This window comes from Capricornis sumatraensis, chromosome 4 (genome assembly GCF_032405125.1).
Source record: "Capricornis sumatraensis isolate serow.1 chromosome 4, serow.2, whole genome shotgun sequence".
NCBI lineage: Eukaryota > Metazoa > Chordata > Mammalia > Artiodactyla > Bovidae > Capricornis > Capricornis sumatraensis.
The window spans coordinates 114,752,876-114,778,519 of NC_091072.1; the positions used below are offsets into that span (position 1 = coordinate 114,752,876).

Sequence of the window (25,644 nt, forward strand, 5' to 3'; positions counted from 1 at the left end):
GTGGGTGGATCCAGAATCTGTCATACAGAGTAAAGTAAGTCAGAGAAAAGCAAATATCGTATATTAACGGATATAGGTGGAATTTAGAAAAATGGTCCAGATGAACCTGTTTCCAAGGCAGAATAGAGATGCAGACATGGAGAATGGACATGTGGCCCCAGTGGGGCGATGAGGAGGGTGGGATGGATCGGGAGATTGAGGCTGACATGTATACACCTCCATGTGTAAAATAGAGAGCTATAAAGCACAGGAAGCTCAGCTCAGTGCTCTGTGATGACCTAGAGGGTTGGGATTGGGAGGGGGTGGGATGGAGGCCCAAGAGGGAGGGAATATTTGTATACATATAGCTGGTTCACTTTGTTGTACATCAGAAACCAACATAACATTGTAAAGCAATTATATTCCAATAAAAAATGGTTGGAGCAAGAAAAGATTTAATTACAAATTAAATTTCCACCATAAACCTGCTAGAAATGGTGGACAAACTGAACAAGCAAACCCAGGGCCTGTTGGGCAAAGCAAAGGTGTGATGTCCAGTGAATTTCTCTCGGAACCCGCAGTCAGTCTGTGGGCTCCTCTGGCCCATGGCGGGGGCAGAGGGCCCATTCTTACACAGGGGCTTGGGTGAGGTCTCACACAGCCCCCATCAGTGTGAGCTCTTCTTTCCTTTCCACAGAATGAAGTGATCAGCCAGCAGCTGTGTGTCATCTTCACTCACTGCTACGGGCCCTACCCCATCCCCAAGCTCACCGAGATCAAACGCAAGCAGACCTCACGCCTGGGTGAGTGGGGGCTTCCTGGGTCCAGCCCTGAACTGTCGCTTTGTGATTTGAGGACAGGAAGGAAGCAAACGCAGCCAAAGAAGAGACTGGGCATGTTGGAGGGCAAACAGGGTGGATACAGGAGTGAGGCAGGTGGAGATCCGGGTATCACCTTGGTTACATGATTAACCTGTTTGGAGAAAATACACTGGGGATAAGGACAAGGGGACTCATCAGTATCTTATCCCTCCGCTGAACACCTTTTTTCTGCACATCACTGACAGTGATGACTGCCCATGCCCTTCGAATAGCCAGGTAGAGTCCAGAGAAAGCTGAGATCTGCATAGCCACTCTCCTCCATCCTCTCCTCTAAGGAGTTCCTCTTCCTTGAGATGGAACGAGCAGGGTACAGTGACAGGCCGGTAGTATGCCCCTAATGGAAATCCTGCAAGGAACTGGAAGGAGAGATGAGCAAGAGTCACCCTCTAGACAAACACACCACACACACACACACACACACACACACACACACGAGGGGGATGGCGTTGAACTGAGGAGATGGGATGCCCTGAACTCCCATCGGGTTAGCAGTAATCACTCTCCACCCTTCTTGGACACTTGCTTTGAGCTAGCCCTAGCCAAGCTCTTCCCTACTCTCTCTCAAACAATCCCTGGGCTACCCGGGAGACAGGCAGTATTATCTGGGTCACAGCTGAAGACAGGGAGGCTCTGCAGAGGCTTCAGCATCAGTTCAGGTGGAGCTGGAGCATGAACCCAGGTCCCCCACCAAAGCCACAATCCCATCTTTCTCCAGTTGGCCTCTGGGATTTTCCAGAAGAAACCTTTCCATCAGGCACCGATTTCATTCAGAAGATCCTGGGGCTGCTGGTAACCTGGTGAATCAACCAGGAAAAAAGGCAAATACCTGACTGCCTTGAAGCCTGGAGCATGAGTCTTCTTTTGCAAAGGCTTGTCTCTCACTGCCTGGGGACTGATAAAATATTACAGATAAAGGACACCCCTTCCTATTAAGGTTGGGGACCTTCCTACTTCCTGTTTCCTTTTCCTATATAGACCAGGAAACTTTGCAGAAATGGAAGCAGCTGAAGAATGCTATCCTTTAGCAAAGCCCCTACTTTTTAAATAGGTGAGCTAGTTTAAATTAGTGAAAAGGCTGAATTCATGGAAATGCTTTAAAGTATTTTTGTTCCTGTCACAAATAACCTATTAATTTAAATGGCACAAATTTTTGCTCAAGTAGAAAACTTAGCAGCTAAGTCAAAGGTTGCCTGGTTTTCTTTATGCCCATTCATGTCAGCCAGTTCAGTAGCTCAGTTGTGTCCAACTCTTTGCGACCCCATGGACTGCAGCATGCCAGGCTTCCCTGTCCATCACCAATTCCCAGAGCCTACTCAGACTCATGTCCATCAAGTCGGTGATGCCATCCAGCCATCTCATCCTCTGTCATCCCCTTCTCCTGCCTTCAATCTTTGCAAGCATCAGGGTCTTTTCAAATGAGTCAATTCTTTGCATCAGTTGGCCAAAGTATTGGAGCTTCAGCTTCATCAGTCCTTCCAATGAATATTCAGGACTGATTTCCTTTAGAATTGACTGATTTGATCTCCTTGCAGTCCAAGGGACTCTCAAGAGTCTTCTCCAACAAGACTTCTCCAGTTCAAAAGCATCTATTTTTCGGTGCTCAGCTTTCTTTGTAGTCCAACTCTCACATCCATACATGACTACTGGAAAAACCATAGCTTTGACTAGATGGACCTTTGTCAGCAAGGTATTGTCTCTGCTTTTTAATAAGCTGTCTAGGTTGGTCATAGCTTTTCTTCCAAGGAGCAAGCATCTTTTAATTTCATGGCTGCAGTCAGTCACCATCTGCAATGATTTTGGAGCCCCAAAAAATAAAATCTGGCACTGTTTCCATTGTTTCCCCATCTATTTGCCATGAAGTGATGGGACTGGATGCCATGATTGTAATTTTCTGAATGTTTTAAGCATGTAGGCAATCCAAAATGTACTCAAACTCCAAGTAGTTCTACCTTGTAGAAAGCCGATGTTAATTAAAATATTACCAGGGCAACAAATCATAAAGATCCATCAAATTTACAGACTTTAGAGAGTGAAGGTTACACTGCTAGGGCATAGCAATAATTTCTGACATCTGGTGCTTTACAAGACACCCCTGTTAGAGCAAACATTTGCAAGGGCTGATTCAGTGACACAGCATAAAATCTGCTCCCCTGTAGCTATAGGAGAGGAGAGAACATTTTTTTTCCTCCTGTATTTGCTGAGATTTCTTTCACCAACAATTAAAAGGGCCTGGTTTTCAGGCCAAGCATTGGAATTCCAAAGGTTATTAGCACCAAGAGAAAGAAGGCAGGCCTCAGGAGTTCAAAGCTCACAGATGAAAGAAAAAGGACATAATATAATGATTAATAAGTGGAATATAAAGCATATAGTGTTTTTCATCTTCAGTACAACATTCCAAGCTCAGATAACTAAAGGTGGTCAAATAGTTGTTCCTTGGGGATCTGCTTATAAGGAAAGAGAAGGGTGAGTAGTGACAAAAGCCCCGAAGTGGCATCTCCATAAGGCCAGGAAGGCCACGTAAATGAGGGAAATGGGTGTGGTGTAATACAATAGGGAGTGGTGGGGACTGGGGCAAACTGGAGCACACGGGCCTGATTGTTTTATAGTACCTTGCCCTCTGCCCTCCCAGTGCATTCTGGGGGAGAATGGTAAAAAGAGCTAAAGGGGGGAGATGTTAGCAGTTTGGGAAGCGGAAGTGGGAGCTAGTTGAAGGTGGATAGTGGGAGTGAGAGTCTGAGCAGAGGGAGATGGGTTGTTGAGAAGAGGGAGAATGTCACTCCAGCTGTTAACAGTCTTTAAAGCAAGTGGAGAAGCGAGTGTCAGCCAACTCTCTGGCAGCCTCTGTGGCCTTTCTTCTCTTTGTTGTTGTTGTTTAGTCGCTAAGTCGTGTCCAACTCTTTTCTGACCCCATGGACCCTCCATCAGGCTCCTCTGTTCATGGGGTTTCCTGGGCAAGTGTCCTGGAGTGGGTTGCCATTTCCTCCTCCAGTCTCTTTGGTTTTTGTTGCATTTTTTAATAAAAAAAAAATTAAGAGTATAATTACAGATGATTTGACATTTTTATGCCTTTTTTTATATTTTTAGATTAAAGCTTTTTTATTGGGAAGAGGTCAAGAGGCTATAGGTACTGACAGAGAAATATAAGTGGAGGATACCCAGGGCCACCACCTAGGGTGAATCAGCCAGGAGGGGAATCGGCCAAAAGGGCAAATTCTGGTTCTAAGTTACAGCAGGGTCTGTGAAAGGGGCCAGGCCAGGGGTCTGACTTAGAAACTGAGCATGGTGGAGTCGGGTAGGGGTACAGGTGCATGGGCCAGTTGGTGGGTTTTCCCAGAGAGACCAAAGTGCTGCGCTAAGGATGGACTGGCACCTTTGTAGCCCCAGGAGAAATGGCTAAGATGCCAGGCAAATCGGAGGATTCCGGTGCTTAGCAATGCAGGCCCTGGAGTCCGAATGTCCATGTTCACATCCTGGCTTCTCCACCAGCCACTCTCTTGACCACGTCACTGTGACTCCTGGCGTCATGTCCCTGTCATACGCCTGACAGTGGTCCCTCTCTCCCAGGGCTGAGTGAGTTTACACCTGCGGGTGCCAGCTTGCATGGTGCCTGGCACATCGTGAATGCTCAGGAAGTACTAGAGCACTCTCTGTACTAGTTACACAGCTTCTTTTCTCCTGGAGATGAGGGCAGGAGCCTGGCTCATTTGCCTCTGATCCTCACCTGAAACACAGCAGCAAGCAGGCAGGAACCACTTCCATCAGGAAAGGAGGGCAGTGAGCTGGAGGAGGAGGAGTGAGGTGGGGCGGGTGACCTCCTTAGAGGCCGAGTGGGTAGATGGTCGCCCTCCGCACCTGACAGTCATGTGAACTGTGGCCGGGGGTGAATCTTCTAAGGGGAAGTGCTACTTTTAATCACAAATAAGCTGTGAAGATTCCCTGTGAAATACTGAATTCCAGTTAATTGCACGTTCCTGTAACTGATCCTGTTTCCTGTTCGGTCACGGTCTCTCCAGCAAGTATTTTATCACCGGGGCCTCCCTGTCAGCTCTTATGGGTGCTTTTCCAAAAGAGGAATCCAAACCTCATCCTTCTCTCCTCTAAAGCTACCCTCTCTCCCTTTCCTGTTCCAGATCCTCATTTCCTTAACAATAAAGAAATGTCAGATGTCACCTTTCTGGTAGAAGGAAGACCATTTTATGCTCACAAAGTGCTGTTATTTACGGCATCTCCAAGGTATGTATCATCAGTTTTGAAAGCACTGAATTATAAGGGTGGCTATTACTATTCTCTAAAATTCAGTTTGGGTGGTTATCATCACTGAACGGGCAGATTTTCTTCTCAAAATCAAGGTTCCAAGACCATGGGGCATTTGTATAGCTTGTTCAGGCAGCATGATCCACAATGACAAAAGGAAGAAGCCACCCAGGAGCCCATCCGTGGAGGACTGGATTTTAAAATGTAGTATATACATACCTGGGGCTTCCCAGGTGGTGCTAGTGGTGAAGAAAGTGCCTGCCAATGCAGGAGACACAGGTTCAGTCCCTGGGTCGGGAAGATCCCCTGGAGGAGGGCATGGCAACCCTCTCCAGTATCCTTGCCTGGAGAACCCCATGCACAGAGGAGCCTGGAGGGCTACAGTCCATGGGGTCACAAAGAGTCAGACACAGCTGAAGCAACAGCACACACATGCACACACGTATACAGACATTATTCAGCCTTAAAAAGGAAGCCAGTTCTGACACATGCTACAGTATGAATGGGGACATTATATGAAGTGAAATATGCCTGTCATAAAAAGACAAATATTATACCATACGATTCCTTTTATAGGAACCATCCATAATCAAGTTCATGAAAGTGAAAGCAGCTCAGTTATGTCCGACTCTTTTCTCCAAGCCAGAATACTGGAGTGGGTAGCCGTTCCCTTCTCCAAGGAATCTTCCCAATCCAGGGATTGAACTTAGGTCTTCCACATTGCAGGCGGATTCTTTACCAGCTGAGCTACTAGGGAAGGCCAAGTTCATAGAGACAGTAACTAGTAGGCTGGGGACTAGGGCTAGGGGAGGGGGAGTAGAAGTTGTTTTTTGAGGACAGGGTAAGTCTTGGAGATCGATTGCACAATGATGTGAATATACTCCATGTAATATTAGTAAACACTCAAAACTGGTTAAGACGGTAAATTTTATGTTACATGTTTTTTAACCACAATTTGGAAGAAGAATACAGGGCAGTCTCTATCATAATCAGCAGTCTTTGTGTGGCTTAGACAAGATACTGTTCCTCTGGGCAGATGGAGCACATATTGAGCACAGAGCTTCATGAGTGGAGAATGGATTGGATTGTAACTTCCTCAGCCAGGTGTCCTCACGCAACCTGAAAACTCACACTGCAGCCTTGCAATGCCTGCTCTCCAAATATCAGGGAACTTTGGCATAAGGCGCTCAAAGTACACAGGTCCTGAATCTTACTTTTCCTGAACCCTGGAGTTGACAACAGTAAAACATCATCCCTGCAAACTCCAGAAGATAGTGAAGGACGGGGAAGAAAAATACACTATCCTTTGCATGGTTCTGTTGTGACATCATGGAAGAGCTGTATCAATACTCTGTGTGTGTGTGTGCATGTGTGTGTGTGTGCATGTGTGTGTGTGCGTGTGTGTGTGTGTGTATGTTCAGTCCCTCAGTTGTGTCCGACTCTTTGCGACCCCATGAACTATAGCTTGTACCAATGATAACTTCTTAGTTTTAACAAGGTACCATGACTATGTTGGATGATAACATCGGGGCAAACCGGGTGAAGGGCATACTGGAACTTTCTGTACTATGTTTGCAACTCTTGTATAAATCTGAAATTATTTCAGATTTAAAGTTTAATTTATAAAAATAGACATGTCTTAGCTTATTTCTAAATGTATTGAGTATGGGAGACTTGCCTGGTGGTTCAGTTGCTAGAATCCCCTGCACTGCAGGGGACAAGGGTTCAGTCCCTAGTTGGGGCACTAAGATCCCACATGCTATGGGGCAACGAGCCCACACTGCAACCACTGAGCGTAAGCGCCACTACGAGAGAGTTTATGTGCCATATTGAAAGATCCCGCATGATGCAGTGAAAATCCCACATGCTGCAACTAAGACCCAATGCAGCCAAATAAGTAAATAAATAGAGTATCACTGTGTTCCACTGACTGGGTCTCTACCCACGAGGAACCTAGTTTAGCCAGTGGCAGGAAAATGCATCTAAAACTCTCAACAGAAGGTAATTCATTTAGGGAGATAGGTAATCAACAGATGTTGATGCCTATGACATTAAATACCTACCATGCATCAGGGCCAGCCTGGCTCAGGCTCTGAGGATGCAGCCGAGGCGAGAGTCAGCAGCAGTCCTTCCCCTCTTAGAACAAAGGTGGTGTGGGAGGAGGAAGGAGTGAGTTGGGCACCTGGGGAGCTTGAAATTTGAGTCAGGAAGGACTCCAGGAAGGCGGCAGCCTTTGTGATGGGCCTCCAAGGTGGAAGGGTTTTTTTGTTTCTTACTTTATTTATTCTTCTGGCCTCATGGCGCAGCTTAAGGGATCCTGGTTACCCAACTGGGGATCAAACCTAGGGCCCTGCAGTGGAAGCTCTGAGTCCTAACCACTGGACCACCAGCTGGAATTCCCTGGACAGCATTTTAAAAGGCTTTTGTTCTTTTTAAATCACCTGCTTGAGAAGTAATTGAACAGTCTAGACACTGTTTTTAACTTTAGCATTTTAACTTCAAATTGGATCATGGTATCGTATCGGGGACATTTTATTAGACAATCTATAGATATGTCATCGTATTTCCGAGTTGTGGGGATATATTACATGTTTCTATCATCAGAGAGCTGAGCCTTGCAAGCTGTGGATGTCTTTGTGAGTCTTCTTATCTCCCTTTTTATGTTCTTGCTCAGGTTCAAAGCTCTCCTCTCCAGCAAACCAACCAACGACAGCACCTGCATAGAGATCGGATACGTGAAGTACCCCATCTTCCAGGTGAGCCCCTGCTGTGACCTGCAAGTCTGCCTGTGGGGGCGGGGCACCAGTGGGTCCCTCCGGGCCTCCGCCTGTGGATCAGCCGCTGCCCTGTCATCAGCTCCTGCACTTCTGGCCCTTGTCTTCACACTGCCCCTCCCCCTGACCATCCATGCAAGCCCACAGCGTTAACCGAGCACATGCTCTGCGCCCAGCACTGTGCTGGAGACACAAGGATAGAGGACACTTTCCTCCTGGGGCCTCACAACCCAGAATGGATAACTCTGAGTAATTAGTCAATTAGAATATAAAGTTGGAGTGAGCGTGAGAGAACCAATGTGCTGTGACAACTCAGACCAGGGAGAGTGGGGAAGGCCCCTTGATGGGGTGCCAGCTGGAATACTGCAGGCTGAAGAGAACCTGGTGAGCTGTGGGGAGGCTTGGGGCTTAAGAAAGGGAGTTAGAGGGACTTCATTGGTGGTCTAGTGGCTAAGACTCTGAGTTTCCAATGCAGAGGGCCTGGGTTCAGTCCCTGGTCAGGGAACTAGATCCCACATAATGCAACTAAGGGTTTACATGCCATGACTAAAAAAATCTCACATGCCACAACTAAAGATCCCGTGTGCTGAAATGAATATTGAAGATCCCACATGCTGCAACTAAGACCCAGCACAGCCAAATACATAAATTTAAAAGGGGGATAGGGCCAGTTAGAACACTGCAAGCAGAGAACAGGAGGTATGAAGTCCCCAAAGATGATTGAGCCCAGTGTGATCAGGAACCAGTGGACTTTAGGGAATCCAGTGTCATGTTAATATTAATAGGCTAATTAATAGTTAATATTAATAGGTTAATGGTTAATATTAATAGGTTCAGGTTAATAGGCCTGAACCTAATGTAAATAGGAAGGAAGGCTTGTCAGAGGCCAGATGACAGGGCCATATTGTGTTCGATTGATGGCGATACTGTTTGGTTTATCAGGCACCTTTGAGGGGAGCACAGCGACATTCTTCCTTTTCCCCCATCCTTCATGCCTGATTCACTGGGGGTTGTTTTGTGTGTATGGTGGTGTCTTTGTCTGGTTTTGGTATCAGGGTGATGCTGGCTTCATAGAAGATCTTTTGGAGTGGTCCTTCCTCCTTAGTCTTTTGGAAGAGTTTGGGAAGGACCAGTGTACATTCTTTTCTGTGTGTTCCATAGAATACACCTGTGAAGCCATATGCTCCTGGATTTCGTGCCTGATTCATAAATCCAGCCCCTCAGTGACATCTCACAGCTAATAGAAATTCACACCCCTCGCTAGCCTCACAGCCCTATTTCTGGGGTTCTGCATCTCATCAGGGGTGTGAATGCTGGTGGGCTGCTTACATCATCGAGGAACCTGCAGGGGAGACTGTGGCCCCTCCCTGCTGTCCTCCTATGGCCAGGGCTAGTCGGCCAATGTGGGTGACCTGGGGATGGAGTTTATAGAATTCTGAACAGGACCTGATTCCTCCAGTTCAGTTCCGGAAGGAAAGCCCTGGGAAGAAGTGGGGAAGACACAGCCTGACCCTCAGGAGACTCACATTCCAGGAGGGTTGAGGAGACCACGCAGAGATAAGCAGGTGTTAGGGCAGGCCAGGGTCTCAGGGCAGAGGTCCTGGTCTGGTCTGTGAAGGACAGAGCTGCATTTCAGGATCTAAATGCTACACCACAAGGTTTAAACAGCAGCATCCCCCTGTTTAAAATCATTATCCTTCATGTGACCTTGAAAAAACTATCCAGCCTTTCTGAGCCTCAGTTTCCTTATCTAGTGAATAGGAGGGAAAGGGTCTCCCAGAGGGAGAAAGAGCACAAAGGCACAAAAGTGGGAAGTCCTGGTGTGTGTTAGAGGGAAGGTGATTATAGTCCATTCGGCTGTGTCTTAAGGTAGACTGGACACTGAAAAGATACATTGGAACCACGTAGTAGAAGCCAAGTGCCGGTGGCCAGATGATGGTTCTTCCCTCCATTTACTAACCTTGGCCCCCCAGATTGTGTGATTCAGAGTGCTACCAGGAAGCCACCATGCCCTCACAGTAAGCCCTAAAGCCCGTTCAGGTGCCTATATTTCCACCATTAGAGATGCATTCCTTTGGTTATGTTGAAACTTCAAAATAAAGAATCCTTATAGAATAAGCATGGGTTAAGACATTCTCTTCTCTGAACCTCATTTTCCCCATTTTGAACTCCAGCTATGAATGAGGCACTGGCCTTTGCTTGCATGTAGTTATCTGGATAAATCTTGCCACTTTTAGAGGTAGGAAAACTGAGGTCCAGAGAACTTGGTGCTAGTCAATGACAGAGCCATTATTTGAACCCAGTCTGGTCTTTGTTGTTGTTGTTCAGTCACTAAGTCGTGTCCCACTCTGTGACCCCATGGACTGCAGCACACCAGGCTTCCCTGTCCTTCGCTATCTCCCGGAGTTTGCTCAAGCTCATGTCCACTGAGTCGGTGATGCCATCCAACCATCTCATTCTCTATTGCCTCCTTTGCCTCCTGCCCTCAATCTTTCCCAGCATCAGGGTCTTTTCCAATGATTTGGCTCTTCGCATCAAGTGGCCAAAGTATTGGAGCTTCAGCTTCAGAATCAATCCTTCTGATAAAGATTAAGGGTTGATTTCCTTTAGGATTGACTGGTTTGATTTCCTTGCAGTCCAAGGGACTCTCCTTCTCCAGTACCACAGTTTGAAAGCAAAGAGAAACAATAATAATAGAAGCTGTTTCTTGTGCAGCAGCTATGTGCAGGGCTCAAAACCAGCAGTGCTCAGGCTCAGCTGTGCAGTGGAATCATCTGAGGAGCTTTGACGATTCCCAAGGTCCAGGCTGTCATTTAGGATCTGGCTGCAGCTCCGGCATTAGCATTTTTAAGTCTCCACCTTCTGCCATCATCCAGAGTCATGTGCAGCCAAGGTGGAGAACCAGTGCTCTAAGTTACAGTGTTTCTCAAATTTTAGGAAGCATCAGAATCTCCAGGGGAAGCAGTGAGGGTGAAGAGAGTTGCTGTTAAGCCATGAAACTTGCTAAAATGCATATTCCTGAGCCCCACCCCCAGAGTTCCTGATTCTATAGGCCTGGGATGGGGCCCGAGAATTCATGTTTCTTATGAGAACATAGGTGATGCTGATGCTGCTGGTCCAGGGACCCACTCTGAGAACCATGACCCATGTAATCTAATTCAGTTCAGGCCTCCCAGCTCCCTCTCCAGGTGGCTCTTCTCCCCATGGACAGACAGGTAGAGGAAGTGGCCAAGCTGAGCTTCAGACCTGGCTGACTTCCAGACCTGATCTCTTAACTGTCTCCCTGCTATGGGGCCTTGGGTCCTCCCTAAAAATCACCCAGCCCCAAGGAAAGGCCCATTAGTGTTTGGAGCATGAGCCCAGTGCTGGAAACCATGCACCCCCCTCCCCAGCTCTCCAAGCGCTCGTGGAGGGGCACTTATGCCATCAAGCCTAGGGCTAATTGGAGGGGTTCTTGTCATCAGAACCTGACTTGTGGTAGGCACTCAATAAATGTTTGCTGTGGGGGCTAGTTGAATGAGAGACCTACACAGGAAGGCATGGCCCCAGAGGAATCGAACGCCTGTATTTACTTTTGGCTAGGGAAAGCTTCCCAGCCACGTTAGCCTTGAGTTACTGTAATGGGCAGAGAAGATTGAGCAGACCCTGGGGAATTCTCCACGTTCCTGCCCCTTCCCCATAAAAGAAGAAAAGCCTCATTTGTGGCTCAAAATAGGCCAAGTCAGGCTGAATCTGACCCAGAAGGAGACTCCCAGGGGCCAGCTCACTTCCCTTCCATGCTGAACAGAAGAATTTTAGTAAATGAGATGGCTTTGAGTTTCCTCCCTGCAAGACTGTTTAACATCACATGCGGGCAAGAGCCCCTTGCAACTGAGGCTGCACCTGGGAGCAGGGCCTCCACCAGGCTGTGGACGCCATTTACATCCTGCTTCATGCAGGTTGACAGCTGCCAAGAAAAACAACCCCATAAACAGACCCTTTGGCCTAATCAGGGTCCGTTTCACTCCCTTGCAGAAAAGGCTCATGCTGGCTGAGTCTGAAGGTGGCTCAGCACAGCCCAATTTAATTCCATTAGCCCCATGGTTAATGGGGCTCCATGCCTGCTCCTGAAAGCAACATTTCCAGTCAACAACACAACCTTGAGGAAATGAGATAGCATGCTGGAGATGTGCTTTGTAACTGGAGAGACCCTGTTTTCAGGAGTTATTATTATGGCTTTTACCATCACTATTATTGATTTGGCCTTTATAAAAGAGAGGTCCTTGGGGAATAAATGGATTTTAATAAAGCCAGTGTCTCAACATTTGCCAAAGATTAGATGCTTATGACCTGTCTGGGTCCAGGGGAAGAGTAAACAGTGTTACGTTATCATTTCACAAAGCCTCAATCATCAGCACTAAAGCCCCACTCTGCCACAGGCAGTTGGCCAGTGAGAGACTCAGACACAAAAGAGGAAGGGGAGGAATTGTGTTTCTGGTTAAAGTGTCTTTGCCGCTGGCAGGCACTGGGGATGCAGAGGTGGGTGAGACCCACTCTGTGCCCTCAGACCCCAGCAGGAAATAACACTGCAGTCACAGGCAGTGTGCCGCCCAGCACAGCGTGGGAGGCAACTAAGAGATCTGAGCAGATCTGTGGAAGCTTTGCAGAGGTGACTACTGAGCTAGATCCTGGAAGAGGGGCCGGAGATCAACAGGTGGAGAAAAGGGAAGGGCATCCAAGCAGAGGGAACAGCGTGGGCAAAAGCAGAGTGAAAGAGACGGTAGTAGGTTCTGATAAAGGCAAGTGTTTGGGAGCAGGAGACCAAACCAGTCAATCCTAAAGGAAATCAACCCTGAATACTCACTGGAAGGACTGCTACTCAAGCTGGAGCTCCAGTACTTTGGCCACCTGATGCAAAGAGCCGACTCATTGGAAAAGACCCTGATGCTAGGAAAGATAGAGAGCAGGAGGAGAAGCAGGCAACAGAGGGTGAGACAGTAGGATGGCATCAATGGACATGAGTTTGAACAAACTGCAAAAGATAGTGAAGATCAGGGAAGGCTGGTGTGCTTCAGTCCATGGGCTTGCAAAGAGTCGGACACAAATCAGTGACTGAACAACAACAGTTGAGATTAGAAGGAGAGGAGGGGGGAGTGGCAGGTGAGATCTGAAAAAGTGAATCGATCCGAAGCAACAGCATTCATTTCAGCAACAGTGAAAAATGGAAACAACCCACATGTTCATCAACTGATGGATGGATACACAAACTGTAGTGCATCCATACAAAGGGATGTTGTTGAGCAGTAAAAAAGAAGTGAAGGAGTGCGATACATGGGACCTTGAAAATACCACACCAAGTGAACAAAACCAGATGCAAAAGAGCACATGTTGTACAGTTTCATGTATATGAAATGTCCAGAACAGGCAAATCATTGTAGATGTCATGACTGACCCACGGAGGAAATGGGAGAGACTGCTAACAGGCGCGAGATTTCTCCAGGGGAGGGGGTGAAAATGTTCTAAAATTAGATTGTGGTGGCACTTCCCTGGCAGTCCAGTGGTTAAGACCACACCACCACTGCAGGGGGCACAGATTGGATCCCTGGTATGGGAACTAAGATTCTGCATGCCAAGTGATGCGGCCAAAATAAAGCAAAATAAAATTAGATTGTGGTGATGGCGGTACATTATGAACACACTAAAAGCCACTGACCTGGGAGCTTTGGTTTTTGTTGCACTGGGTCTTCACTGGTGTGCACAGGCTCTGCCTGGTTAGGCGAGCAGGGGCTGCTGTCCAGTTGCGGTCCGCCGGCTCCTCGTCACGCTGGCTCCTCTCGCTGCAGGGCACAGGCTCCAGGCATATGGACTTCAGGAGTTGCATCCCGTGGGCTCACAGTTGTGGCTCACAGGCTCAGTTGCTCCAGGACATGTGGAACCTTCCTGGACCAGGGATCAAACCCATGTCCCCTGCATTGGCAGGCGGGTTTTTAACCACTGTACCACCAGAAAAGTCCGAACTCTGTACTTCAAATCAAAGCATTTTTAGATTCCACATATCGGGGGTATGACATAGTCTTTTTCTTTCTGATTTACTTCACTTAGAATGATGATCTCTAGGTCCATCCCTGTTGCTGAAATGGCGTCATTTCGGTCTTTTTTTATGACTGATCTTCCATTGTGTATATATATATGTATTCATAGATAGATATAGATACACACACATCTTCTTTATCCATCCATCTGTCAGTGGACATTTAGGTTGTTTCCATGTCTTAGCCATTGTAAATAGTGCTGCTGTGAGCACTGGGGTACGTGTATCATTTCAAATTATAGTTTCGTCCGGATACATGCCCAGGATTTGGCATTGCTGGATCACATAACAAGACTATATTTAGATTTTTTTAAGGAGCCTCCATGCTCTTTTCCTCAGTGGCTGCACCCATTTACATTTCTACCATCACAGTGGTAGCATTCCCTTTTCTCCACACCCTTTCCAGCATTTATTATTTGTAGATTTTTTAGTAATGGCCATTGTGGCCTGTGTGAGGTACAACTTTGTTAAAGCTTTGATTTGCCTTTATCTAATAATTGGCCATGCTGAGCATCTTTTCATATGCCTATTGACCACATGTATGTTTTCTTTGAAGAAATGTTTATTTAGGTCGTCTGCCCGGTTTTTGGTTGGGTTGTTTGTTTTTTGTCGTTGAGTTACATTAAAAGCGATTACTTTAAACCCACTTGCAAAAAGTAGATTGAGATCAGTCACAAATGATGTTGAATGACCTGAGAAAGAAAATGGAAGGTCATTCATACTAGAAAAAGATTTTTCACCCTCAGAGAAAATTAGAAAGCCAGCACTTACTGAGTCCTTGCCATGCATCTGCCAGGTCCCTGTTGGGCCTGTTACATGTATTAACTCATTTAATTTTCATCACAACCCCATGAGGTGGGTAATATTATCCCCACTTTACAGATGATGAAACTGAGGCATAGAGAGCCTAACTTAATTCAGGTCTCACAGCTTTTAAGTGGCAGAGCCAAGTCAGAAACTGAAGCAGTTCAACTCCAGGACCTTGCTCTTAACCACTGTCCTGAATTGGTCACTGACCGTCAGAGCCGGAAGGGACCACAGAGGGCAGCCCAGTCCAGTCACCTCACTGTACAGACGTCCAGAGGAGGGACTACAGTCTACAGGGTTTTCCAACACAGCTGCTTAGGGTCAGGCAGCTAAAGTCAATGTGTCACCTAGGCAGGCAGAAAACTTTAGAGAATGGTAGAGACTATGGCCAACTGGGGAAGATACATCCCACCTAAAACTTTAACACTCAGCTTCACGGGAGGTGGTGACAGCCAATACCATCCCAGCCTTGGGCTTTGTTCTACCTAAGAGACACCATCTTCCAAAGCTCTGGGACTTTACACACCATCCAGTCATGTGTATGAAGCCTGGCTTGGACAGTTTGCACCATCGATAAAACACTGAGACCCTGGACCCTTAATGACTTCATCTTGGCTTTTATCAAGCTATAATAAAGAGAAGGTGGTCTTGTGGTAGCCCAGAGTCACCCTCTGAAGCTGAAACCAGAGGTTTCCGGTCAAACTGGGTCATGTTCCCAGGAGAACTGCAGCTGGTTCAGGGTCTTTAAGTCATGCCACGTGTGCTGCAGTTCTGGGCAGCTCAATGGGGCTGGAGGTGAAAAGACAACCCATGATTGTCACCCATAGATGGGGAAAACCGTCCTGGGGAGCAGAGCTTAGAATTGTTTAATTTGGCCCTGGGGGTGAACCACAGGGCAACAGATTACAGCATGGTGTAAAAACATATCCAGCCTATAAAACCTGTGAATGGAACTTCTTCCTGAAAGGCAGCAATCCAGGGGGAATGGCCACCCCTGTGAAGGGATGTCACGCAGGGACTCCGAGCCACTCTGAGGCTTCGACTGGGTGGCTGTAAGATGACCGTGTCTGTGTGCCAGGGGCTCTCTGCTCACTGTGTTCTGTCTTCCAGCTGGTTATGCAGTATCTCTACTACGGTGGCCCAGAGTCGCTTCTCATTAAAAACAACGAGATAATGGAGGTGAGGAGCCTGCCGTGGTCCTGAGTGGGTGGCTTACATGGGTGGTGTCTGGGGGCAGCCTGTGTCTGGTGTTCATTTGGATGCAGGCTTGTGGGTCCTGCCTGCCTCCCTTAGATCTCTCAAGGACTTCTCCCTAGAGCCTCTCCCTAAAGGCTGGGGTGCTGGGTGCACTAGTCCGATCTCTTTCAATAGCAGCTGAGTGAAGCCTAATTTTATCTGGCCCTGGGGGTGGAGGACAGGAAATTTACTAAGAGTCTGAGGCTACCTCTAGTTCCAGGCACAGCTGGGGCTCAAATAGCATCATCAGAAACTATCCTGGACGATTTCTCCCTTGTCATTTGTAGGAAAAGCATTTCATCTGAAAGCTCTCCTCAAATCTCAGCGTGTCCATTGAGGCAGAAGCTAAGAGGCAATTACAAGCTCTCCCAGCTTCACCCAGCAGCTCCCTGGCTCTCCCCGTCTCCTGTCCACCTCTCATAACTCTGTGTTCTCCTCCTCCTTGCCCATTGGGCCCTGTTTCTGCTCCCATCTGTCCAAAGCCAAGATTTCCCCTGCTCCTTCCTAGGAGTGGGACTCTTGTGTCAAAGGTGGTAGCTTTAAGTGAGTGAAAGTCGCTCAGTCATGTCCAACTCTTTGCGACCCCATGAACTATACAGTCCATGGAACTGTCCAGGCCAGAATACTGGAGTGGGTAGCCATTCCTTTCTCCGAGGGATCTTCCCAACCCAGGGATTGAACCCAGGTCTCCTGCATTGCAGGTGGATTCTTTACCAGCTGAGCCACCAGGGTAGCTTTAAACTGGAAGCCAAAATCACTCTGCTAGCCCTGAGAGAAAGATCCGGAACCCCATTCAGGTACCGGAAGTCTGGGGGGCCTGATGAGAGATGTTAAAACATGAGGAGTAGTTCAAGAAGTGACCTCTCATGGTGGTTCACACATGGACTCTGGGCCAGACTGGCTTCAAATCCAGGCTCTGCCCCTTCTATGATCTTGGACGAGTAATTTAACCTCTGTCATCCTCAGCTTTCATACTTACAGAACGGGGATGACAATATCTACCCCACTGGGTTTTGAAGATCTTAAGAGTTTCTGTTTGTAAGATGCTTACCACAGTGCCTGGCGCGTGTCACAGGGGCTGTGTGTTCACTGTGGAGCCCTTTATCCCTTTGTCCTTATTCTGAGAAACCTTCCGTGGTCACTCCCCCGCCCCCTGAAGTTCCTCTCTGTCTCTCTGGACCACTCTGACAAATCACAGCCTCAGAACTTAGACTGCACTCTGAGGACTCAGACTCTTTTATAAACCTTTTAAAAAGCTATTTTCAAGTTAAAATAATGAACATACATTTCACTCGTGTAAATAATACGAGCTTTATAATACTTAAAAAGCCCGTCATCCAGCCATCTCGCTTCCATCCGTCAGCCTTTTCCCCAAAGGCAATCCCTTTGAACTCTTGCTTCAGTCCTTTTCTTCCCCTTCCTCTGTTTAGCATCTTCCAAGGCCAGGCACCATGCTCAGGGCTGGGATACAACTGTGATGCAGAGGGGCAGAGATCCCTGCCCTCCCGGTCTGTGGGGAAGGTGATGGGCATGACATCATGTCTGGTGTGAGAAGGGCTGTGAAGAAGACTAAGACAGGTTAAGGGAGACAGACAGTGATGGAGCGAGGAGACCTGAGGTGATATCTGTGTTGAGACCTGAATGAACGGAGGAAGTGAGTCACCTCGATATCCATCCTGCTAACTAAGAGCATTCAGGCTTCCCAGGTGGCTCAGGGGTACAGAATCTGCCTGCCGATGCGGGAGGTACAAGAAACACAGATTGAATCCCTGGGTCAGGAGGATCCTCCAGAAGAGGAAATGGGAACTGGCTCCAGGATTCTTGCCTAGAAAATTTCATGGACAGAGGAGCCTGGTGGGCTACAGTCCATGGGGTCACAAAGAGTCTGATGCGGCCGAGCACACACACAAATAAAAACGTTGACCCTTATTTCTGGACGTAACAATTTTAAGCATCTTTGATTGACTTCCTGCTGCAATCGATGCAAATCTGATTCACTTCGACCCCACGCCTCCCCTCTGCCATCTGCCCCCACGGTCGAGTTCTGTCGCCGGGTCCTAGGCCAGCTGTGTAACCTTTGTGCCTTAAAGGGACGCAGCGACGCTTTATTCTCAGTGCCTGCACCTTGGGTTCCACTGTAGGAGATGAAGGGTTTTCTCACCACAGTCTTTGCTTTCCTTCCATCTCCTAACCTCTAACAGGCTCTTTTTATGCTTTTTAGCTCCTGTCTGCTGCAAAATTTTTCCAGCTGGAGGCTTTGCAGCGACACTGTGAGATTATCTGTGCAAAAAGCATCAATACCGACAACTGTGTGGATATTTACAACCATGCCAAGGTAATCAATCCCATTCTCGCTGTCCAAGCATGCCCCATGAACTTTTGTGGGAGAGGCTTTCTCTGCAGATGCTCTGAGTCTGAGCAGAGGGTGGATACTGGGTCTGTGCATTCAGGCCGAGCCGACCTTGTTCTTCCTCAGGTCTGCTTCCTGCTCTAGGAGAGATGTCTTTCCCTTCTTCTGACCCTCCAGAATACAATGGAAGCAGAAAGCCAGAAGTTTTAAAAGCATAGTCATCCTCAAACTCCAACGTGTACATGAATCACATTGCAGGCTCTGCTTCAGCAGGCCCAGGCTGGGCCCTGGTTTTGCATTTCTAACAAGCTCTCAGGTGAAGCCTCTGCACCTGGTCTAGGCCACAGGCCACACACTTAAGCACCAAGATTCTGGAACAGTGTTTCTCCAAGTGGTCTCCAACCCGGCAGCACCAGCGTCGTCCGGGAGCTTGTCAGAAATGCACATTAGAGGCCCCACTCAGACCCACTGAGTCAGACCAGGGGGGTGAGGCCTGGTCGAGTGCAGCTTCGCAAGCCCTCCAGGTGATTCTGGGGTTGTTCATGGAGGAGAACCATTATTCTGGAACTGAGGTTCCCAACACTGGCTGCATGGAAGAATCACCTGGGCACTCACTTAAAATCCCCATGCCTGGGACCTCTCACTGACCAATTCATCAGTCTCTGGGGGTGGAACCTGGGGAAAAGACACTTTTTTCATAACTTCCTGGGTGACTCTCAGATGTGCCAAGGTTGAGAACAGGTTGTGAGTGCTAAAGAAGTCCAAAGAGTCCTCCTAGTCAGGTGGACCCAACATCTGGGGAGACATTTAGAATCTCTGTTTGGCCTTTCACCCCAGATCTCTGCTGGGGAGTCCAGGAATCTATATTTTTAACAGGCTCCTAAGGCAACAGTTGAGATTTCAGCCCTAAGACCAGTCCTCATGCCAGTTTTTGGAGTAAAATCAGTGAACCATCAGTTTCATCCAATTCATTTCACAAGTGGAGGTTAAAACCATGTGGCCAGGTACCACTTCATTTTGGTTCATGTGCTCAGGACAGGGGGATTAGCATCTTCTAGAAAGAAACAATGAGATGAATTAAGATTAGGAGTTCATTTAAAACAAAGCATTCCTCTTTGATAGAACTGGAGCTCAGCACATATGCCTCCCACATCCACAGTCTGTAGAGGAACCACTGATGTGAATAACAATTATTCTGCTTGTTTAAAAAAAAAAAAGAAGTCGTGGTTGAGATATTATTTTCTGTCTTAAGACAGCATTCTCTAAGCCCTTTTCATGTGCAGGCCCCTGTGCTTAAAGCCTTGCTGCATTACCGGTTTTAATCCTCACGACTGTCCTTTCATTAGTCCATGTTATAATAAGGAAGCAGAGGCTCGGAGAGGTGAAGTAACTTGCTTAAGGTCACACGACTGGGCCTGAGAATTTTTTTTCCACTGTGGTAAAATATATACAATGTGAAACTTACCGTTTACCATGAAACTTACCATTTCTAAGTGTCTACCTCAGTGGCAGTAAGTACATTCACAGTGTTGTACAACCATCATCACTATCCATCTCCAGGACTTTTCATCTCCCTAAGCTGAAACGCTATACCCATTAAATGCAAGCTCCCCATTCCCCGCTCCTCCATGGCCCCTGGCAACCATCATCCCACCCTCTGTCTCTATGAGTTCTACTGCTCTAGGTACCTCATATAAGTGGAATCATACAGTATTTGTTTGGCTTATTTTTGTGGCTGGCTTCTTTCATTTAGCACAATGTCTTTAAGGTTCAGGCTAAATATATTCCTTTGTATGTATGTACCATATATCCTGCATTCATCCGTGTACACTTGGGTTGCTTCCACCTCTTGGCTACTGTGAATAATGCTGCTGTGAACAGGGGTGTGCAAATATCCATTACAGTCTCTGCTTTCAGTTCTTTGGGTGTATATGCCTAGAAGGGTAAACCTCACTTCAGAGCACGGGTTCTTCCTTGTGTTTACAATCTGGCCTAATACATGTTTGAAATATTTGTGATAATTCTTGATACTCAGATTTTCTGATTGGTTATTAGTAAATCAAAAGATACAGGGAGGCTACTTGCCACTCACAGTGGGTGTTTTGGTTAAATGAGGCTTTTAACAAAACCTGGTTTCTTGGGACACAACAAAATTTATTTTTTATCTTAAACTGGTTACTTTGCAGAAAAAGCGTCCAGAGAAAACTCTCTACCCAGGAAGAGGGCCTGATTAGTTTCACCTTCCTCTGCCCCGTCCCCTGGCCATGGACGCCCAAATTGTCCTGTGAACCCCTCATCCACAGTGGCTTTGCCGTGGCCTGTCTCCTTGGGAATGCAGCAAGGCTTGCACGCCACAGCCCCATTTTAATCACTTCAGCCTCCTTGGCAGGCAGCTTCTATAGCTCCCTTGCTATTTAATAACACAGCGAACACAATGTGAGCCTGGACTGGGAATGTGTTTGTGCTACAGGCTTACAGCACCTGTGGCAAAGAACTGCCTCTTTCATGTACGTACCTCTGCAGCCAGAGCTTGGCCTTTTGCAGACGCCAGCCTCTGCCTACCCTCTCAGCCTCATCCTGGGACATTTCCAAGGTCAACACCTGCCCTTCATGATACTTTCATGGAGGCCAGGGCAGTGCCAGCCCCCACCCTGTGTCCCTTCTATGTGCTGCTTCCCCTGTGCTGTGGACCCTGCAGCATTAACAGTCACCTGCTCTGTGGATTCTGTTACTGGCAGGTTGTGCTGCAGACTGAGGCTGGTTTAGTAAAAGAGCCAGAAAAGAAAGAAACGAACACGTGGTTTGGGACCCTCAGAAATGCAGGCATTTAGGTACTAACAATCATGTTTCAAATATCAGCAAGTTCTTGGCAGCATTACTTCTATTCTGCACGTAACCATTGGCAACATCTGTGGAGTTTTATCCAGAAGAGAAGTCCAGCCCATAAATGCATGGCTTCATCATCTTTGTTTTCCTAGCAAAGCTGTCCCAAACTGTTCAGTCATGAAGAAGAGGCTCTGGAGCCTCTGATGGCTCTTTCAGGGTGTCTTTCAGCTTGAGGAAAAGGACAAGCCTGTTCATCCAATTGAACCTAAGCTAAGGCAGTAAACTCAATGGGGCACTGTGATGAGAAGAACATGGGTTTGGAAACCAAGGGATTCGTTCCCTAGTATTTATTGTGTGCCCACTATTTATCAGAAATTGTATACATATTTGAATGTGTATATTCAGATGGGTAATACATATCTGGTAAGACATGGTCTCTGCACTTGAAAAAATTTTTGTCTAGGACAGGAGTCAGCAAAATTCTTCTGTGACAATCCAGGTAAATATATTCACAGAGGCCATGTGGTCACTTTGATCCTCCTCAGCTCTGCATTTGAGGTGCAAAAGCAGCCAGAGACAATATACAAATGAATGTGTGTGGCTGTGTCCTAATAAAACTTTATTTATAAAACCAGGCAGTGGGCCACATTTGATGCCCAGGCCTGTAGTTTGTCAACTATTGGTCTAGATGGTGAGAGTTCCAGTCCCAGTTCTGTCTGTAATTAGATATGTAAAAGTAGGCAAGCATATGATGTATAGTCATCATTCAGTAAATATCACCACGTATAAATTTAAGTACTTATTATTCTCTAATTACATTAGCTTACAATAAGAAATGCTCCTATACAAAGCAAGTGGCTAGGAGTAGTAAGAGAAGGGGGTTCTCTGTGTCCCCAGAATCAGAGATAGGCAACTCTGAGCCTCAGTTTCCCCACATGTACAATGAGGCCTTTTCTCTGTAATTCAAAAAACTGGATTCATCTTAAAAGAATTAAAACATTCCTAAGAACTCTTCCAGCTCCAGGATACTATGCATCTGTGTAACATTTGGGTAATAACAAACCTACTCACTTGATAAACCTCAATAAGTTCCCTAAGCCTTTTAGAATAAGCTGGTATGTCCACGTCCTAAATACTCAGAGTGTGGTACTCACTAGTCCAAGCCCCCTCATTTTGTGGCTTGGGAAGCTGAGGCCCAGAGTAGTTATTTGACCTGCCCAAATTTGCATATGATTTTTATGAAGACAGGTCATTGGCTCACTGAATTATCACATGGGGTCAGTGAGTTCAAGGTTACAGGCTTGGTCCTACTATGGGCCAGTTAGCTGAACTAGGTTCCATAGATACAGCCAATTCCCCTTATCCTAACCTAGCCACCTACTTTGTCCATGTGGGTCCCTGGATATAAATGAGTGAGATGAGAGTAATAATTACAAATAGTGTACATTTAGCATGACAGCTAATATTGAGCGAGTGCTGATGCTGACTCCAAACAGCCACTGTTCCTAATGTGCCATGTATTACCTCACCTAAGGCCAGCAACAGCTTATTAGGTGGGTATTATTATTTGCCCCCATTTTAGAGATAGGAATACTGAGACACAGAGGTTCAATAACTCGCCCAGCAGCAGATGGCTGGAATGGCACAGTCTGGAATAAATTCCAGAGCCCCCTCCCTCAGCTCCCTTCCTATCCTGCCTTCCCTAAGTGCCACAAATGAGAGAGTCCCTCCATCAGTTATGTTCCACTCAGTACCCCCAACAGGTCCATGATGCGAGGACATAATTTCCAGTTTGAAAATGAGAAACCTAAAGCCAAAGGCCAAATAAAGCAGCCTTGGTCACAAATTCAGAAGAATGGAGGAGCCCTGATTTGAATCCAAGTCTCCCACTCTTTCCTCCATTGCCCTGTGGGCACTGCCTCATTATCATTCCACCATCCACAGCGAGCAGCTGGAAATGCATCTGTGGCTTAATGGACAGAATGTTAGGGAGTTCAGAACAATGAATTCCACATTCAGATAATTTAGATAATTCCGCATCTAAATAAAGCACCAGGGTGTCATCTCAGGGAGCACTTAACTAACTTCTGAGCATGCAGCGCATTGCAAGAGAGAGACTTGCAAGCTTTGAAAACCAAAGAAAAGGCCTGAAGACAGACAGCCAGCCCTCATACCCACATTTGTTTCTTCATCTCAAACATGAATTCCTCCAGCAAGCATGTTTCCGAGATGTAATGGTATCAGGCTAGAGGCAGTGCATCCTAATGGTTAAACACACAGCCTTCAGGACTTGAGTTACAGGGTTCACCTCCTGGTTCTGCCTTTGACATGTTGTGTGAATTTTTGTCAGCTACTCTCTTGTCTCAGTTTCCTCACCTATAAATCAGAGGTGGTAATAGGACCTGCCTCGAGGAAATTTGAAGATTAAATGAGATGATGCACATAAAGTGTCTAGCATGATGCTGTCAATACACGTTTGCTGCTGGGATTGTAACTCTGAGAGTGAACTGCTCATTCACACGTTCAGCAAATCCGTCCAGTGTCTACTGTCTGCCGCGTCTTCTGCTTGGGGCTGTAACGTGAGGCAGGTTGATGTCAGCCCTGCTGTACTGGTTTAGTCGGTCAGGAACTATGTCTCTCCATCAGTTTCTCAGCATTAGCACTGTTGATAACGTGAGCTACATAATTGTCTGCCGAGGGGTCTGTCCTCTGCATGGTGAGATATTTAGCAGCTTCTATGGGGGCTTCCCAGGTGGCGCTAGTGGTAAAGAACCTGCCTGCCAATACAGGAGATGTAGGAGATGCGAGTTCAATCCCTGGGTCAGAAAGATCCCCTGGAGGAGGGCATGGCAACCCACTCCAGTACTCTTGCCTGGAGAATCCCATGGACAGGGAGCCTGGAGGGCTACGGCCCATAGGGTCACAAAGAATCAGACACAACGGAAGCAACTTAGCATGCATGCATCAGGTAAAGAGATTAGAACTGTGTCTGCAGGCAGGAAGAGGGCTTGCAGAAGCACACACAGCCACTTCAAGCCAGCTCCAAACTGGCACCTCTCACACAGCTACATCCTCTTAGCCAGAGCAAGGCATAAGGCCAAGGCGTGGAGAAATGAACTCAGCCCTCCGATGGGAGGGAGCTACAAGGTCACGTCCACTGGGGGTGAATACAGCAAAGGACGCAGAATCAGGACCACTGTCGCAGTCAAGCTACCTTAATAGGCATTCACCAGAATATAGATGAAAACAGGTGCTTTCAGAAACATAACCATCTCGTGTTTCCTCTCCACTCTCCACAGTTTCTTGGAGTCACAGAGCTCTCAGCATATTGCGAAGGCTACTTTCTCAAAAACATGATGGTCCTTATCGAAAATGAAGCCTTCAAGCAGCTCCTGTATGACAAAAACGGCGAGGGCACGGGCCAGGATGTGCTGCAGGACTTACAGAGGACGTTGGCCGTCAGGATTCAGTCAATCCACTTGTCGTCTTCCAAAGGCTCTGTTGTATGAGACGTCCGGTCCAGGGAACGTTCCCCGGGGACTAGCCAGTTCTGCTGCTGCGTTGGCTTCACACGAACCCACAAATCTCACCTGGCGTCTGTTTTTGGCTGAGCCAAGGAGCTGCCTCTACTGCCTCAGCTGCTCTTGACAAAGCAAATGCAGCTCCCATGAGCTCCTGTTGAGAAACAAAGGACACGTCACTGGTCTACAGATGAGAGTGCACCTGCATCCAGAGGTAGAAGGCCAGGGGGCAGCCACGCTGGCCTCATCTGAAAGCCCCCCTGCGGCAGTTGAACATCCCTTGCCAAGGGCCTCTGTCCAGTGAGTGGACTGAGGACTAAAGGTCATTCAGTTTCCAGGCTGACAGTTGGAGAACTTCACCGTACTGACCCTGAATAGCATTATATTTATTACACATTAAGGACCTTAGTAGCTGCAGTTCCATAAGAGTCAACATGATAGCAAATTGGTGAGACTGGTACCAATAATGAAGACAAATTTTTAGGGGTGGGAACTTTTTAAAATGTTCATATAAAAAAACCCCAAAACAGGGCAGCCTTGTAGTTTAAAATATATTTCTAAAAGCTTAACAGTTCATTTTCAACTGAATTGTGTTTAGGGATCTGTGTTTTGAGATTTCTTTTCTTTTTTTGAAGAAAAAAAACAGTAAGTAGCAGGTCTGTACTGTATAAACATGCATCTGACAAGATATTACTGATATTCTACACAAGGTGAAATAATAACCTTGCCTTAGTGATCATGGTTACACAAAAGAGGTGCACTGCCAGTAATTATCTCTAACTCAATAGTTGAAAAAAAAATCCTGCATGCTGATTGTGGTTTCGGGGTGAGAATAAAATCCCCCCACATTAAAAAAATCACACATGCATTTGCATGGCCCGAACCTGTAAACTGTTATGTTTGTGCTTCATTTTTGCCAAGTAAAAATGTCCCATCACTTCTTGCT

General features: G+C 46.9%; 1 protein-coding gene across 3 annotated transcripts in view; it reads left to right on the forward strand.

Annotated features, from left to right (window-relative positions):
• Nucleotides 1-25,078, forward strand: part of ABTB3 (ankyrin repeat and BTB domain containing 3) — a 320,838-nt gene extending 295,760 nt beyond the window's left edge. For all 3 annotated transcript variants that reach the window (XM_068970684.1, XM_068970685.1, XM_068970687.1), the window contains 6 exons: nt 677-782; nt 4,991-5,093; nt 7,789-7,870; nt 15,876-15,944; nt 18,223-18,336; nt 24,477-25,078. In XM_068970684.1, the coding sequence (XP_068826785.1) occupies nt 677-782; nt 4,991-5,093; nt 7,789-7,870; nt 15,876-15,944; nt 18,223-18,336; nt 24,477-24,686 (684 nt within the window). In that variant the 3' untranslated portion in view covers nt 24,687-25,078. The remainder of the gene's footprint in view (nt 1-676; nt 783-4,990; nt 5,094-7,788; nt 7,871-15,875; nt 15,945-18,222; nt 18,337-24,476) is intronic.
• Nucleotides 25,079-25,644: the final 566 nt, after the last annotated feature.